The sequence below is a fragment of the Phyllobates terribilis genome, unplaced genomic scaffold (genome assembly GCF_046119375.1).
Source record: "Phyllobates terribilis strain yellow unplaced genomic scaffold, ASM4611937v1 Scaffold_4__5_contigs__length_816908805, whole genome shotgun sequence".
Taxonomy (NCBI): Eukaryota; Metazoa; Chordata; class Amphibia; order Anura; family Dendrobatidae; genus Phyllobates; species Phyllobates terribilis.
This window is the reverse complement of record NW_027362764.1, coordinates 3413006-3432168: the sequence shown is the minus strand read 5'-3', so window position 1 is coordinate 3432168 and position 19163 is coordinate 3413006. Positions and strand designations below refer to the sequence as shown.

The 19163-nt window shown below is 42.4% G+C and overlaps 1 protein-coding gene across 1 annotated transcript; it reads right to left on the bottom strand.

Annotated features, from left to right (window-relative positions):
- Positions 1 to 635: 635 nt before the first annotated feature.
- LOC141264765 (uncharacterized) lies at positions 636 to 18254 on the bottom strand. Its single transcript, XM_073677053.1, has 7 exons — positions 17997 to 18254; positions 16151 to 16267; positions 15999 to 16073; positions 15596 to 15637; positions 9424 to 9531; positions 8933 to 9082; positions 636 to 952 (listed from the first exon to the last, which is right to left on the bottom strand). The coding sequence occupies exons 1-7, from the start codon at positions 18105 to 18107 to the stop codon at positions 938 to 940; spliced, it is 618 nt and encodes a 205-aa protein (XP_073533154.1). The 5' UTR covers positions 18108 to 18254; the 3' UTR covers positions 636 to 937.
- Between the last annotated feature and the right edge of the window lie 909 nt (positions 18255 to 19163).

Here is a 19163-nt window from a genome sequence, read left to right as displayed (position 1 = left end):
ATATATCTCTGTTTACAGGGAGCTCCCTCTAGTGGTGACTGCAGACAGAATCTTATCATGTATCTCTGTATACAGGGAGCTCCCCCTAGTGGTGGCTGCAGACAGGATCTCATGATGTATCTCTGTATACAGGGAGCTCCCCCTAGTGGTGGCTGCAGACAGAATCTTATCTTGTATCTCTGTATACAGGGAGCTCCCCCTAGTGGTGGCTGCAGACAGAATCTTATCATGTATCTCTGTATACAGGGAGCTCCCCCTAGTGGTGGCTGCAGACAGAATCTTATCATGTATCTTTGTATACAGGGATCTCCTCCTAGTGGTGGCTGCAGACAGGATCTTATCATGTATCTCTGTATACAGGGAGCTCCACCTAGTGGTGGCTGCAGACAGGATCTTATCATGTATCTCTGTATGCAGGGAGCTCCCCCTAGTGGTGGCTGCAGACAGAATCTTATCATGTATCTCTGTTTACAGGGATGTCACTACTGATTATAGAGTACTCTGATGTCATGGCTGCTGGTCACTCTGCATACTAGCTCCTTGGTCTTCTCAGGCTTCTGATCTGCGGAGATGGGTGGCAGAGGAATCGTCATTTGAAGTTTTTCAGTTGTACATGCACAAAACAACAAATCAGAGTTGATTCACTGAGTTTATTACAAGTGCTGGTTCCTATATCTAATTGGTCTGATAAGCTGTGTATTCTTCTCTGCCGCCTGAGCTGACAGTCTCTTCACAGCTCCAGCAGACGAGCCATCAGATCTGCTCCTGTGAGACGATAGAGATACGTTCTGTCCTATGTACTAAACATTCATTACTGTGAGACTACAGACACTAAATACTACAAAGGTCATGCGGTAAAGAAGTCCTCCTCCATCTCTGCACAGCGCAACTAATGATCACCGGCTAATGGGATGATGGAATCTCAGTGGGATCATCTTCATTCTGTCATATCCTGTAATATGAATAGAGACGTAAACACCAATAATACAGTAATGAGTCACACGATAACAATGACATACTAGATTTTTTAAATTCCATTATTTTATTCTTTTTGGTACTTTAACCCCATGATAGAGCAGAGACTTCATGCTGCAGGATCTCACTACTTGTATGTCCAAGAATATAACTACTATAATACTGCCCCCTGTGTACAAGAATATAACTACTATAATACTGCCCCTATGTACAAGAATATAACTACTATAATACTGCTCCTATGTACAAGAATATAACTACTATAATACTGCCCCGTATGTACAAGAATATAACTACTATAATACTGCCCCCTATGTACAAGAATATAACTACTATAATACTGCTCCTATGTACAAGAATATAACTACTATAATACTGCCCCTATGTACAAGAATATAACTACTATAATACTGCCCCCTATGTACAAGAATATAACTACTATAATACTGCCCCCTATGTACAAGAATATAACTACTATAATCCTGCTCCTATGTACAAGAATATAACTACTATAATACTGCTCCCTATGTACAAGAATATAACTACTATAATACAGCCTCCTATGTACAAGAATATAACTACTATAATACTGCCCCCTATGAACAAGAATATAACTACTATAATACTGCCCCTATGTACAAGAATATAACTACTATAATACTGCTCCTATGTACAAGAATATAACTACTATAATACTGCTCCCTATGTACAAGAATATAACTACTATAATACTGCTCCCTATGTACAAGAATATAACTACTATAATACTGCTCCTATATACAAGAATATAACTACTATAATACTGCCCCCTATGTACAAGAATATAACTACTATAATACTGCCCCTATGTACAAGAATATAACTACTATAATACTGCTCCTATGTACAAGAATATAACTACTATAATACTGCTCCTATGAACAAGAATATAACTACTATAATACTGCTCCTATGTACAAGAATATAACTACTATAATACTGTTACCTATGTACAAGAATATAACTACTATAATACTGCTCCTATGTACAAGAATATAACTACTATAATACTGCCCCTATGTACAAGAATATAACTACTATAATACTGCTCCTATGTACAAGAATATAACTACTATAATACTGTTACCTATGTACAAGAATATAACTACTATAATACTGCTCCTATGTACAAGAATATAATTACTATAATACTGCTCCTATGTACAAGAATATAACTACTATAATACTGCTCCTATGTACAAGAATATAACTACTATAATACTGCCCCTATGTACAAGAATATAACTACTATAATACTGCTCCTATGTACAAGAATATAACTACTGTCATACTGCCCCCTATGTACAAGAATATAACTACCTTAATACTGCCCCCTATGTACAAGAATATAACTACTATAATACTGCTCCTATGTACAAGAATATAACTACTATAATACTGCCCCCTATGTACAAGAATATAACTACTATAATACTGCTCCTATGTACAAGAATATAACTACTATAATACTGCCCCCTATGTACAAGAATATAACTACCTTAATACTGCCCCCTATGTACAAGAATATAACTACCTTAATACTGCCCCCTATGTACAAGAATATAACTACTATAATACTGCCACTATGTACAAGAATATAACTACTATAATACTGCTCCTATGTACAAGAATATAACTACTATAATACTGCCCCCTATGTACAAGAATATAACTACTATAATACTGCTCCTATGTACAAGAATATAACTACTATAATACTGTTACCTATGTACAAGAATATAACTACTATAATACTGCTCCTATGTACAAGAATATAACTACTATAATACTGCCCCTATGTACAAGAATATAACTACTATAATACTGCTCCTATGTACAAGAATATAACTACTATAATACTGCTCCTATGTACAAGAATATAACTACTATAATACTGCCCCTATGTACAAGAATATAACTACTATAATACTGCTCCTATGTACAAGAATATAACTACTGTCATACTGCTCCTATGTACAAGAATATAACTACTGTCATACTGCTCCTATGTACAAGAATATAACTACTGTCATACTGCCCCCTATGTACAAGAATATAACTACTATAATACTGCCCCTATGTACAAGAATAAAACTACTATAATACTGCTCCTATGTACAAGAATAAAACTACTATAATACTGCTCCTATGTACAAGAATATAACTACTATAATACTGCTCCTATGTACAAGAATATAACTACTATAATACTGCCCCCTATGTACAAGAATATAACTACTATAATACTGCTCCCTATCTACAAGAATGTAACTACTATAATACTGCTCCCTATCTACAAGAATATAACTACTATAATACTGCTCCTATGTACAAGAATATAACTACTATAATACTGCCCCTATGTACAAGAATATAATTACTATAATACTGCCCCTATGTACAAGAATATAACTACTATAATACTGCTCCTATGTACAAGAATATAACTACTATAATACTGTTCCTATGTACAAGAATATAACGACTATAATACTGCCCCTATGTACAAGAATATAACTACTATAATACTGCTCCTATGTACAAGAATATAACTACTGTCATACTGCTCCTATGTACAAGAATATAACTACTGTCATACTGCCCCCTATGTACAAGAATATAACTACTATAATACTGCCACTATGTACAAGAATATAACTACTATAATACTGCCCCTATGTACAAGAATAAAACTACTATAATACTGCTCCTATGTACAAGAATAAAACTACTATAATACTGCTCCTATGTACAAGAATATAACTACTATAATACTGCTCCTATGTACAAGAATATAACTACTATAATACTGCTCCCTATCTACAAGAATGTAACTACTATAATACTGCTCCCTATCTACAAGAATATAACTACTATAATACTGCTCCTATGTACAAGAATATAACTACTATTATACTGCCCCTATGTACAAGAATATAATTACTATAATACTGCCCCTATGTACAAGAATATAACTACTATAATACTGCTCCTATGTACAAGAATATAACTACTATAATACTGTTCCTATGTACAAGAATATAACTACTATAATACTGCCCCTATGTACAAGAATATAACTACTATAATACTGTTCCTATGTACAAGAATATAACTACTATAATACTGCCCCTATGTACAAGAATATAACTACTATAATACTGCTCCTATGTACAAGAATATAACTACTATAATACTGCTCCTATGTACAAGAATATAACTACTATAATACTGCTCCTACGTACAAGAATATAATTACTATAATACTGCCCCTATGTACAAGAATATAACTACTATAATACTGTTACCTATGTACAAGAATATAACTACTATAATACTGCTCCTATGTACAAGAATATAACTACTGTCATACTGCTCCTATGTACAAGAATATAACTACCTTAATACTGCCCCCTATGTACAAGAATATAACTACCTTAATACTGCCCCCTATGTACAAGAATATAACTACTATAATACTGCCACTATGTACAAGAATATAACTACTATAATACTGCCCCTATGTACAAGAATAAAACTACTATAATACTGCTCCTATGTACAAGAATATAACTACTATAATACTGCTCCTATGTACAAGAATATAACTACTATAATACTGCTCCTATGTACAAGAATATAACTACTATAATACTGCCCCCTATGTACAAGAATATAACTACTATAATACTGCTCCTATGTACAAGAATATAACTACTATAATACTGTTACCTATGTACAAGAATATAACTACTATAATACTGCTCCTATGTACAAGAATATAATTACTATAATACTGCCCCTATGTACAAGAATATAACTACTATAATACTGCTCCTATGTACAAGAATATAACTACTATAATACTGTTACCTATGTACAAGAATATAACTACTATAATACTGCTCCTATGTACAAGAATATAACTACTATAATACTGTTACCTATGTACAAGAATATAACTACTATAATACTGCTCCTATGTACAAGAATATAATTACTATAATACTGCCGCTATGTACAAGAATATAACTACTATAATACTGCTCCTATGTACAAGAATATAACTACTATAATACTGCTCCTATGTACAAGAATATAACTACTATAATACTGCCCCTATGTACAAGAATATAACTACTATAATACTGCTCCTATGTACAAGAATATAACTACTATAATACTGCTCCTATGTACAGGAATATAACTACTATAATACTGCTCCTATGTACAAGAATATAACTACTATAATACTGCTCCTATGTACAAGAATATAACTACTATAATACTGTTACCTATGTACAAGAATATAACTACTATAATACTGCTCCTATGTACAAGAATATAACTACTATAATACTGCTCCTATGTACAAGAATATAACTACTATAATACTGCTCCTATGTACAAGAATATAACTACCATAATACTGCCCCCTATGTACAAGAATATAACTACTATAATACTGCCCCTATGTACAAGAATATAATTACTATAATACTGCCCCTATGTACAAGAATATAACTACTATAATACTGCCCCCTATATATAAGAATATAACTACTATAATACTGCCCCCTATGTACAAGAATATAACTACTATAATACTGATCCTATGTACAAGAATATAACTACTATAATACTGCCCCCTATGTACAAGAATATAACTACTATAATACTGATCCTATGTACAAGAATATAACTACTATAATACTGCCCCCTATGTACAAGAATATAACTACTATAATACTGCCCCTATGTACAAGAATATAACTACTATAATACTGCCCCTATGTACAAGAATATAACTACTATAATACTGCTCCTATGTACAAGAATATAACTACTATAATACTGCCCCTATGTACAAGAATATAACTACTATAATACTGCCCCTATGTACAAGAATATAACTACTATAATACTGTTACCTATGTACAAGAATATAACTACTATAATACTGCTCCTATGTACAAGAATATAATTACTATAATACTGCCCCTATGTACAAGAATATAACTACTATAATACTGCTCCTATGTACAAGAATATAACTACTATAATACTGCTCCCTATGTACAAGAATATAACTACTATAATACTGCTCCCTATGTACAAGAATATAACTACTTTAATACTGCTCCTATGTACAAGAATATAACTACTATAATACTGCCCCCTATGTACAAGAATATAACTACTATAATACTGCCCCCTATATAGAAGAACATAACTACTATAATACTGCCCCCTATATACAATAATATAACTACTATAATACTGCTCCTATGTACAAGAATATAACTACTATAATATTGCTCCTATATACAAGAATATAACTACTATAATACTGCTCGCTATATACAATAATATAACTACTATAATACTGCTCCTATGTACAAGAATATAACTACTATAATACTGCTCCTATGTACAAGAATATAACTACTATAATACTGCTCCCTATGTACAAGAATATAACTACTATAATACTGCTCCCTATGTACAAGAATATAACTACTATAATACTGCCCCTATGTACAAGAATATAACTACTATAATACTGCCCCTATGTACAAGAATATAACTACCTTAATACTGCCCCCTATGTACAAGAATATAACTACTATAATACTACACCTATGTACAGGAATATAACTACTATAATACTGCTCCTATGTACAAGAATATAACCACTATAATACTTTTATATACAGTGAAGGAAATAATTATTTGATCCCTTGCTGGTTTTGTAAGTTTGCCCACTGTCAAAGACTTGAACAGTCTATAATTTTAAGGGTAGGTTAATTTTAACATTGAGAGAATTTCCAAATAAATCAAGAAAATCACATTGTATAAATTAGATAATTTTTTTTTGCATTTTGCAGTGAGAAATAAGTATTTGACCCCTCAAGCACAGCAGTCAGAGGTTTTTTGCAAACAGCATGGATTTATATAGTGTGACCAAGTTAATAGTTAAAAAAAAAAAAAATAAGAATGGTAAAAAATAAAGATTATACTCACCTTCCGATGGCCCCCGGTATTTTCTCCGCTCCGTCTGGTCTGTTGTATGGGTCGCGGTGGTGTGAAAGGACCTGCGGTGACGTCTTTGAGTCATGTGACAGGTCACGTGACCACCGACGTCAGCGGTCGCGTGACCTGTCACATGACTAAATGACTTCATGGTAGGTCCTTTCACACCACCGCGACCCATACAACAGACCGGACGGAGCGGAGAAAATACCGGGGGCCATCGGAAGGTGAGTATAATCTTTATTTTAAATTCTTTTTTTTACAGGTTCTATGGTACCCGGGTCCTGATGAGAGTCTCCTGTCCTCCAGACCCGGGTACCATCCGCACATTGAATCGCTTCATATCCGCATGTGCAGATGTAGTGATACGGATATCAAGCGTTTCAATGCAAGTCAATGGCGGCAATTACGCTGCGTGTCCGCAAAATTAATGGACATGCTGCGGATTTTTCCGCAATGATAATCCGCAGCGGAAATTTCCACAGGATGTGCAGAGCATGCGGATTATCATTGGGGAACATGGGGCACGTATTACTAAGCGTTTTTTTTAAGCATTTTCGCTGCAGAAATTCCACGGCAAAAACACTTGAAAAGCGCATAGTGGGCATGCAGCCATAATCATTCAGATTTTGAGGCTGATTGGCAACTCGAAGTTTCAACTCCCTCCATAAGTTTTCTATGGGATTAAGGTCTGGAGACTGGCTAGGCCACTCCATGACCTTACTGTGCTTCTTTTTGAGACACTCCTTTGTTGCCTTGGCTGTATGTTTTGGGTCATTGTCTTGCTGGAAGACCCAGCCATGGCCCATCTTCAATGCTCTTACTGAGAGAATGAGGTTGTTGGCCAAAGTCTCGCGATACATGACCCCATCCATCCTCCCTTCAGTACGGTGCAGTCGTCATGTCCCCTTTGCAGAAAAGCACCCCCAAAGTATAATGTTTCCCCCACCATGCTTCACGGTTGGGACGGTGTTCTTAGGGTTGTACTCGTCCTTCTTCTTCCTCCAAACACGGCGAGTTGAGTTAATGCCAAAGAACTCAATTTTTGTCTCATCTGACCACAGCACCTTCTGCCAATAACTTACAGAAACATCCAGGTGTTCATTGGCAAACTTCAGATGGGCCTCCACATATGTCTTCTTGAGCAGGGGGACCTTGCGGGCGCTGTAGGATTTTAAACCTTTAAGGTGTAATGTGTTACCAATGGTTTTCTTGGTGACTGCAGTCCCAGCTGCCTTCAGATCATTAACAAGTTCCCCCAGTGTAGTTTTAGGCTGATCTCTCACCTTCCTCATGATCAAGGATACCCCACGAGGTGAGATTTTGCATGGTGCCCCAGATCGATGGTGATTTACAGTCATTTTGTATTTCTTCCATTTTTTTACTATTGCACCAACAGTTGTCTCCTTCTCACCCAGCTTCTTACTTATGGTTTTGTAGCCCATTCCAGCTTTGTGCAGGTCTATAATCTTGCCACTGACATCCTTAGAAAGCTCTTTGGTCTTGCCCATGTTGTAGAGGTCAGAATCTGATTGAGTCTGTGGACAGGAGTCTTTTATACAGGTGACTATGTAAGACAGCTGTCTATACTGCAAGTAACGAATTGATTAGTAGAGTCTAACCGGTCTGTAGGAGCCAGAACTCATAATGGTTTGTAGGGGGATCAAATACTTATTTCTCACTGCAAAATGCAAAAAAAATGTATCTAATTTATACAATGTGATTTTTCTTGATTTTTTTTTGGGGGGATATTCTATTTCTCAGTGTTAAAATGAACCTACCCTTAAAATTATAGACTGTTTATGTCTTTGTCAGTGGGCAAACTTACAAAAACAGCAAGGGGTCAAATACTTATTTCCTCCAGTGTACTTATGTGGATTGTTACCGGCGCATTGCGATTGTCCGTGCGCATTTTCTCCATGTTAGGTGTTATCCCTGCGAGACCAGTGAACACCCCGGTTCGGACATGATCCCTTTCCTTCTTCCCTTTGTGATGTTTGCGCCTCTTGTTGTGTCCGATCTCTGGATCCTCGGTCTGTGTTGATGACAAATTCAGGGTTTTACTCTACATTACTGCACATAATATGTCGTGAAGGGGTTAAAAAGCCACAAATAATTAATTGGCTGAAAACGTTTAGAAGCCCCAAACCTCAATGCTGAGCACTTAAGAAAAACAAACAAACAAACAAACAAACAGGTAAAACACATAAACAACAGGCAAAAAGAATAAGGTGCAAAGAAAAAAAAGGTGAAAAACATGAAAAACTAGACAAAAAAAGGCGAAAAATTCAAAGTTGCAGAACATTTGATAGTAAAGTTGGATGATTAACCCTTTTTAATCCTGGCTGAGCTTCTACTACATGGAGCGTGCATTACCGGATAGTGGGCGTGCTTATGTTTGTGGCCCTTGTTTCTTCTCCTCTTTTCCTTATTCTTTGACTTCAGATGTTTTTGCTTCTTTATTTTCACATGTTCTTCTGTGTCCTGTAAATGAAAAAAAACGAGGTGTCTATAGTAACACTGCAGCACAGAGTATTTCAGGAGGGGAGTATGCTGATCTCGTGTGAGATCACAGTGTCGCAGAGTCAGTCTTGCAGCACAGAGTATTTCAGGTGAGGAATGTGCTGATCTTATGTGAGGTCACAGTGTTGCAGAGTCAGTCTAGCAGCACAGAGTATTTCAGGAGAGGAGTATGCTGATCTCGTGTGAGGTTACAGTGTCGCAGAGTCAGTCTTGCAGCACAGAGTATTTCAGGAGAGGAGTATGCTGATCTCGTGTGAGGTTACAGTGTCGCAGAGTCAGTCTAGCAGCGCAGAGTATTTCAGGAGAGGAGTATGCTGATCTAGTGTGAGGTCACAGTGTTGCAGAGTCAGTCTAGCAGCGCAGAGTATTTCAGGAGGGGAGTATGCTGATCTCGTGTGAGGTTACAGTGTCGCAGAGTCAGTCTAGCAGCACAGAGTATTTCAGGAGGGGAGTATGCTGATCTCGTGTGAGGTTACAGTGATGCAGAGTCAGTCTAGCAGCGCAGAGTATTTCAGGAGGGGAGTATGCTGATCTCGTGTGAGGTTACAGTGCCGCAGAGTCAGTCTAGCAGCACAGAGTATTTCAGGAGGGGAGTATGCTGATCTCGTGTGAGGTCACAGTGTTGCAGAGTCAGTCTAGCAGCGCAGAGTATTTCAGGAGGGGAGTATGCTGATCTCGTGTGAGGTTACAGTGACGCAGAGTCAGTCTAGCAGCGCAGAGTATTTCAGGAGGGGAGTATGCTGATCTCGTGTGAGGTTACAGTGACGCAGAGTCAGTCTAGCAGCGCAGAGTATTTCAGGAGGGGAGTATGCTGATCTCGTGTGAGGTTACAGTGCCGCAGAGTCAGTCTAGCAGCACAGAGTATTTCAGGAGAGGAGTAAGCTGATCTCGTGTGAGGTTACAGTGACGCAGAGTCAGTCTAGCAGCGCAGAGTATTTCAGGAGGGGAGTATGCTGATCTCGTGTGAGGTCACAGTGTTGCAGAGTCAGTCTAGCAGCGCAGAGTATTTCAGGAGGGGAGTATGCTGATCTCGTGTGAGGTTACAGTGACGCAGAGTCAGTCTAGCAGCGCAGAGTATTTCAGGAGGGGAGTATGCTGATCTCGTGTGAGGTCACAGTGTTGCAGAGTCAGTCTAGCAGCGCAGAGTATTTCAGGAGGGGAGTATGCTGATCTCGTGTGAGGTTACAGTGCCGCAGAGTCAGTCTAGCAGCACAGAGTATTTCAGGAGAGGAGTAAGCTGATCTCGTGTGAGGTTACAGTGACGCAGAGTCAGTCTAGCAGCGCAGAGTATTTCAGGAGGGGAGTATGCTGATCTCGTGTGAGGTCACAGTGTTGCAGAGTCAGTCTAGCAGCGCAGAGTATTTCAGGAGAGGAGTATGCTGATCTCGTGTGAGGTTACAGTGTCGCAGAGTCAGTCTAGCAGCACAGAGTATTTCAGGAGGGGAGTATGCTGATCTCGTGTGAGGTCACAGTGTTGCAGAGTCAGTCTTGCAGCGCAGAGTATTTCAGGAGGGGAGTATGCTGATCTCGTGTGAGGTTACAGTGACGCAGAGTCAGTCTAGCAGCGCAGAGTATTTCAGGAGGGGAGTATGCTGATCTCGTGTGAGGTCACAGTGTTGCAGAGTCAGTCTAGCAGCGCAGAGTATTTCAGGAGGGGAGTATGCTGATCTCGTGTGAGGTTACAGTGCCGCAGAGTCAGTCTAGCAGCACAGAGTATTTCAGGAGAGGAGTATGCTGATCTCGTGTGAGGTTACAGTGCCGCAGAGTCAGTCTAGCAGCACAGAGTATTTCAGGAGAGGAGTATGCTGATCTCGTGTGAGGTCACAGTGTTGCAGAGTCAATCTAGCAGCGCAGAGTATTTCAGGAGGGGAGTATGCTGATCTCGTGTGAGGTCACAGTGTTGCAGAGTCAGTCTAGCAGCGCAGAGTATTTCAGGAGGGGAGTATGCTGATCTCGTGTGAGGTCACAGTGTTGCAGAGTCAGTCTAGCAGCGCAGAGTATTTCAGGAGGGGAGTATGCTGATCTCGTGTGAGGTTACAGTGCCGCAGAGTCAGTCTAGCAGCACAGAGTATTTCAGGAGAGGAGTATGCTGATCTCGTGTGAGGTCACAGTGTCGCAGAGTCAGTCTAGCAGCGCAGAGTATTTCAGGAGGGGAGTATGCTGATCTTGTGTGAGGTTACAGTGTCGCAGAGTCAGTCTAGCAGCGCAGAGTGTTTCAGGAGGGGAGTATGCTGATCTCGTGTGAGGTCACAGTGTTGCAGAGTCAGTCTAGCAGCGCAGAGTATTTCAGGAGGGGAGTATGCTGATCTCGTGTGAGGTCACAGTGTTGCAGAGTCAGTCTTGCAGCGCAGAGTATTTCAGGAGGGGAGTATGCTGATCTCGTGTGAGGTCACAGTGTCGCAGAGTCAGTCTAGCAGCGCAGAGTATTTCAGGAGAGGAGTATGCTGATCTTGTGTGAGGTTACAGTGTCGCAGAGTCAGTCTAGCAGCGCAGAGTATTTCAGGAGGAGAGTATGCTGATCTCGTGTGAGGTTACAGTGCCGCAGAGTCAGTCTAGCAGCACAGAGTATTTCAGGAGAGGAGTAAGCTGATCTCGTGTGAGGTCACAGTGTTGCAGAGTCAGTCTAGCAGCGCAGAGTATTTCAGGAGGGGAGTATGCTGATCTTGTGTGAGGTTACAGTTTCGCAGAGTCAGTCTAGCAGCGCAGAGTATTTCAGGAGGGGAGTATGCTGATCTCGTGTGAGGTCACAGTGTTGCAGAGTCAGTCTAGCAGCACAGAGTATTTCAGGTGAGGAATGTGCTGATCTCGTGTGAGGTTACAGTTTCGCAGAGTCAGTCTAGCAGCGCAGAGTATTTCAGGAGGGGAGTATGCTGATCTTGTGTGAGGTTACAGTGTCGCAGAGTCAGTCTAGCAGCACAGAGTATTTCAGGAGGGGAGTATGCTGATCTAGTGTGAGGTTACAGTGCCGCAGAGTCAGTCTAGCAGCGCAGAGTATTTCAGGAGAGGAGTATGCTGATCTCGTGTGAGGTTACAGTGCCGCAGAGTCAGTCTAGCAGCGCAGAGTATTTCAGGAGGAGAGTATGCTGATCTCGTGTGAGGTTACAGTGCCGCAGAGTCAGTCTAGCAGCACAGAGTATTTCAGGAGAGGAGTATGCTGATCTCGTGTGAGGTTACAGTGCCGCAGAGTCAGTCTAGCAGCACAGAGTATTTCAGGAGGGGAGTATGCTGATCTTATGTGAGGTTACAGTGCCGCAGAGTCAGTCTAGCAGCGCAGAGTATTTCAGGAGGGGAGTATGCTGATCTCGTGTGAGGTTACAGTGTCGCAGAGTCAGTCTAGCAGCACAGAGTATTTCAGGAGGGGAGTATGCTGATCTTGTGTGAGGTTACAGTGCCGCAGAGTCAGTCTAGCAGCACAGAGTATTTCAGGTGAGGAATGTGCTGATCTTGTGTGAGGTTACAGTGCCGCAGAGTCAGTCTAGCAGCACAGAGTATTTCAGGAGGGGAGTATGCTGATCTTATGTGAGGTTACAGTGCCGCAGAGTCAGTCTAGCAGCGCAGAGTATTTCAGGAGAGGAGTATGCTGATCTCGTGTGAGGTCACAGTGCCGCAGAGTCAGTCTAGCAGCACAGAGTATTTCAGGAGAGGAGTATGCTGATCTTGTGTGAGGTTACAGTGCCGCAGAGTCAGTCTTGCAGCGCAGAGTATTTCAGGAGGGGAGTATGCTGATCTCGTGTGAGGTTACAGTGACGCAGAGTCAGTCTAGCAGCACAGAGTATTTCAGGAGAGGAGTATGCTGATCTCGTGTGAGGTTACAGTGTCGCAGAGTCAGTCTAGCAGCACAGAGTATTTCAGGAGAGGAGTATGCTGATCTCGTGTGAGGTTACAGTGCCGCAGAGTCAGTCTTGCAGCGCAGAGTATTTCAGGAGGGGAGTATGCTGATCTCGTGTGAGGTTACAGTGACGCAGAGTCAGTCTAGCAGCACAGAGTATTTCAGGAGAGGAGTATGCTGATCTCGTGTGAGGTTACAGTGTCGCAGAGTCAGTCTAGCAGCACAGAGTATTTCAGGAGAGGAGTATGCTGATCTCGTGTGAGGTTACAGTGCCGCAGAGTCAGTCTTGCAGCGCAGAGTATTTCAGGAGGGGAGTATGCTGATCTCGTGTGAGGTTACAGTGCCGCAGAGTCAGTCTAACAGCACAGAGTATTTCAGGAGGGGAGTATGCTGATCTCGTGTGAGGTTACAGTGACGCAGAGTCAGTCTAGCAGCACAGAGTATTTCAGGAGAGGAGTATGCTGATCTCGTGTGAGGTTACAGTGCCGCAGAGTCAGTCTTGCAGCGCAGAGTATTTCAGGAGGGGAGTATGCTGATCTCGTGTGAGGTTACAGTGACGCAGAGTCAGTCTAGCAGCGCAGAGTATTTCAGGAGGGGAGTATGCTGATCTCGTGTGAGGTTACAGTGTCGCAGAGTCAGTCTAGCAGCACAGAGTATTTCAGGAGAGGAGTATGCTGATCTCGTGTGAGGTTACAGTGCCGCAGAGTCAGTCTTGCAGCGCAGAGTATTTCAGGAGGGGAGTATGCTGATCTCGTGTGAGGTTACAGTGCCGCAGAGTCAGTCTAGCAGCGCAGAGTATTTCAGGAGAGGAGTATGCTGATCTCGTGTGAGGTTACAGTGCCGCAGAGTCAGTCTAACAGCACAGAGTATTTCAGGAGAGGAGTATGTTGTTTTTGCGTGAGACCATAGTCTTGTCAGTCAGCACAGAGTATTTCAGGAGAAGAGTCCACTGATGGGATGATGTTACTAGGGGGGCTGTATATGATTGAGTTTGTTTCTTATATCAGATGTTAAATGAAAGGGACAATTTGGATATTATACATTACAAGGTTTCCAGCAGCACAGAGCATGTCAGGATTGTTGTGTTCTTCTGAGGACCTGTCTTTCTGGGAGACGCTTCATCTAAATCTGCAGTTTACAGATACTTCCACAAGGTGCAGTACCATTTCTCACCACTATCCCCACACATTTTTCCATAGACACTAGTGGAACAGCGCCCCCCAGAGGGTAATTTAGCAGAAACCTAACCCAATCACTGGACTGATCCATGTGAAGCACATTTTCACTTTTGATGTCTTTATTTTCTCTATCTTCAGTCCAGTTGATCCCCGTTTTATTCCTGAGATTCAGTTTTCACAGGATTCCAGATACGTGACGACTCGCAGGATGCGGTGAAGGCAAAGATGGAAATTCCCCATTTAGTAAGAACACAAGTCTGCAGATGTTTAATGTCCTATTTCCTCTCATTAATCTTAGATGCTCTTGTCTCGCCTGTTTCTCGCCTTGTTTACAGACATTTTGTTAAATCCAGATGTCGCCCTTCAAGAACCAGCTGCGGCCCATCGTCTGTTCACTTCGTGTTCTGCAAAAATGAAGGAGGAATTTCCCTGTGGGCGTCCGTCCTATTGCTCAAGAGCCAGAGACCCCGACTGTCTCTCGTCCTCCTTAGGATCCATATAGGACGGTGCATATAACCCTATGCAGCAATATAGAGGGGCACTAAATTATTGGTGCAGTGCAGACCTGGCTATTAAAGGGGGTCTCCTCTAATCGCAATGCTCTCAGCCCTTACAGCTAAAGTGAGTGAAATATCCAGATCTTGCCAGGATCTGCAGGTTACCTAATTATTTTAATAGAGTTCCCCTTTAAATATAATGGAGGAGCGCCATGTCCATGCCTCTCCATACGGTCAAAGGAGAAATGACTGAGGGGTGTGGCTTCTGCCCTCTCTCACTTCTGATTGGCCTGGTAATTTATAGTATCCTGAAGTCATGATCTGTCCCAAAAATTAGAACCCCAGGGCCACAGCTATAGGGGGCAGAACTGAGCCCTGCACCAAGGGGGGCAAAGGTCTGTGTTATACAATGGAAGATGATAGGTGGGGGCCCCAGATTTAGAATTAGGGCCCCTGGGTCGCATGTTACTCCTCCTCTCTGCTTCCTGTCTTCACATTAGTAGGTTTTCAGTTTTACTTACCCGCTGATGTCGTACAGTCGGGTTGAAGTTTTTCACATTATCCTGAAACATCAAGATAAATATAAAAGTAACAAAGATTAAAAACCAGATCCAGAAACGTATGGAAGCCTAAAAGTCCAACATTTCTCCGCCTGAGGGCGACTAAAGGGCACAGTGTCCACAAAATGGATCGATGACGCCCTTCGACAAAACCTAGAGACGGTCCATATTGCTCCAAATTATCCCTGGTGTCTACCAGGAGCCAAAATCAGAGTTACAATAAGTTACAATAAGTTACAGAAAGTTACAATAAGTTACAGAAAGTTACAGAAAGTTAAAATAAGTTACAGAAAATTACAGAAAGTTACGAGTTTCAGAAAGTTACAATGAGTTCTATAAAGTTGAGGTTGGGGACGCTACTTACCCTTGTAAACAAAGCTGTGAAACATCCGCGACATTTCTTCGGTTTCTCTTGTTTAGGGGAGGATTCTTTAGTGCCCTGTAAGAGATGATGGGAGTATTACAGATTGGTTGCACCAGATACGGCATCTTCTCACCTGTGCGCTGCACACTGACCCTCTTCTCCCTCGGCTTGGACGGTCTCGCCAGGGTGCTGAATACTCCGGTTTTCCTGGGTGGTTTACTTTTCTTTCCTCCCGTTGATCGAATGTCTCGGTCCTTCACAAAATCATCCTGAAAAAAAATAAAATGAAATATATCACTCCCATCATCCATGGATCACAGACCTCTCTATCCAGGATTTATAATAAGGCTGCGCTCTCTGTTCCCCTCTCTATTTCTCATGTCGCTCTCTATCCAGGACCTATAATAAGGCTGCGTTCTCTCTGCCCCTCTCTACCTCTCATGTCGGTCTCTTTCCTGGACCTATAATAAGGCTGCGCTCTCTCTACCACTCTCTCTCTCATGTCTCTCTCTATCCAGGACCTATAATAAGGCTGCGCTCTCTCTGCCCCTCTCTATCTCTCATGTCGCTCTCTATCCTGGACTTATAATAAGGCTGCACTCTCTCTGCCGCTCTCTATCCAGGATTATAAGGCTGCGCTCTCTCTGCCCCTCTCTACCTCTCATGTCTCTCACTATCCAGGAGCTATAATAAGGCTGCGCTCTCTCTGCTCCTCTCTCTCTCTCATGTCTCTCTCTATCCAGGACTTATAATAAGGCTGCGCTCTCTCTGCCCCTCTCTACCTCTCATGTCGCTCTCTTTCCTGGACCTATAATAAGGCTGCGCTCTCTCTGCCCCTCTCTATCTCTCATGTCGCTCTCTTTCCTGGACTTATAATAAGGCTGCACTCTCTCTGCCCCTCTCTACCTCTTATGTCGCTCTCTTTCCTGGACCTATAATAAGGCTGCGCTCTCCCTGCCCCTCTCTATCTCTCATGTCGCTCTCTTTCCTGGACCTATAATAAGGCTGCGCTCTCTCTGCCCCTCTCTATCTCTCATGTCGCTCTCTTTCCTGGACCAATAATAAGGCTGCACTCTCTCTGCCCCTCTCTACCTCTCATGTCGCTCTCTTTCCAGGACCTATAATAAGACTGCGCTCTCTCTGCCCCTCTCTATCTCTCATGTCGCTCTCTTTCCTGGACTTATAATAAGGCTGCACTCTCTCTGCCCCTCTCTACCTCTCATGTCGCTCTCTTTCCTGGACCCATAATAAGGCTGCGCTCTCTCTACCCCTCTCTCTCTCATGTCTCTCTCTATCCAGGACCTATAATAAGGCTGCGCTCTCTCTGCCCCTCTCTCTCTCTCATGTCTCTCTCTATACAGGACCTATAATAAGGCTGCGCTCTCTCTGCCCCTCTCTACCTCTCGTGTCGCTCTCTTTCCTGGACCTATAATAAGGCTGCGCTCTCTCTGCCCATCTCTCTCTCTCATGTCTCTCTCTATCCAGGACCTATAATAAGGCTGCGCTCTCTCTGCCCCTCTCTACCTCTCGTGTCGCTCTCTTTCCTGGACCTATAATAAGGCTGCGCTCTCTCTGCCCCTCTCTATCTCTCATGTCTCTCTCTTTCCTGGACTTATAATAAGGCTGCACTCTCTCTGCCCCTCTCTACCTCTCATGTCGCTCTCTTTCCTGGACCTATAATAAGGCTGCGCTCTCTCTGCCCCTCTCTATCTCTCATGTCTCTCTCTTTCCTGGACTTATAATAAGGCTGCACTCTCTCTGCCCCTCTCTACCTCTCATGTCGCTCTCTTTCCTGGACCTATAATAAGGCTGCGCTCTCTCTGCCCCTCTCTATCGCTGATGTCGCTCTCTTTCCTGGACTTATAATAAGGCTGCGCTCTCTCTACCCCTCTCTCTCTCTCTCATGTCTCTCTCTATCCAGGACCTATAATAAGGCTGCGCTCTCTTTCAGCCACATTGCCCCCTCCATCCCGTCCTGGGGTCATTGTGGCTACTTACCTGGACTCTCTCATTCCCGGCTTCTAGCTCGGACTCCTCCTGGTCCTGATGAGACGCAGCCACCAACAAGAGGCCAAGAGCGACGCACCCCAGAATCAGCAGCCCCCTCATATCTGCCGGACTCTCCGCTCCCCACTACATTAACAATGCAGAAGTCTGATCCCAGCTCTGGAGTCACAGCCGCCCTCCCCCTCTTCCTGTGAATGGAGCCGCGGGGCATGAAATGTCCCTTCCCCCTCTGTATTAAGCTACTTATGGGGTCAAACATCTGTGGGGAATGCAGTGTCCCCCCCCCCAGCAGCTGCAGGGCCCAACCCAGAGGGGCAGTATCACACAGCATGGGATTAGATACACAGCTCAGCAGACTATCACACAGCATGGGATTAGATACACAGCTCAGCAGACAGTATCACACAGGGTGGGATTAGATACACAGCTCAGCAGACAGTATCACACAGCATGGGATTAGATACACAGCTCAGCAGACGGTATCACACAGCATGGGATTAGATACACAGCTCAGCAGACAGTATCACACAGCATGGGATTAGATACACAGCTCAGCAGACGGTATCACACAGCATGGGATTAGATACACAGCTCAGCAGACTATCACACAGCATGGGATTAGATACACAGCTCAGCAGACAGTATCACACAGCATGGGATTAGATACACAGCTCAGCAGACGGTATCACACAGCATGGGATTAGATACACAGCTCAGCAGACTATCACACAGCATGGGATTAGATACACAGCTCAGCAGACAGTATCACACAGCATGGGATTAGATACACAGCTCAGCAGACGGTATCACACAGCATGGGATTAGATACACAGCTCAGCAGACAGTATCACACAGCATGGGATTAGATACACAGCTCAGCAGACAGTATCACACAGGATAGGATTAGATACACAGCTCAGCAGACAGTATCACACAGCATGGGATTAGATACACAGCTCAGCAGACTATCACACAGCATGGGATTAGATACACAGCTCAGCAGACAGTATCACACAGCATGGGATTAGATACACAGCTCAGCAGACAGTATCACACAGCATGGGATTAGATACACAGCTCAGCAAACAGTATCACACAGGATAGGATTAGATACACAGCTCAGCAGTCAGTATCACACAGGATAGGATTAGATACACA

Excerpts from the sequence above, each read along its gene's own strand:
- LOC141264765 (XM_073677053.1), bottom strand. The coding sequence starts at position 18,107 with ATGAGGGGGCTGCTGATTCTGGGGTGCGTCGCTCTTGGCCTCTTGTTG. Across the intron at positions 16,074-16,150 it reads CCAAGCCGAGGGAGAAGAGG|GGCACTAAAGAATCCTCCCC; the intron begins GTCAGTGTGCAG and ends CATCTCTTACAG. Across the intron at positions 9,532-15,595 it reads CGACTGTACGACATCAGCGG|GACACAGAAGAACATGTGAA; the intron begins GTAAGTAAAACT and ends TTTCATTTACAG.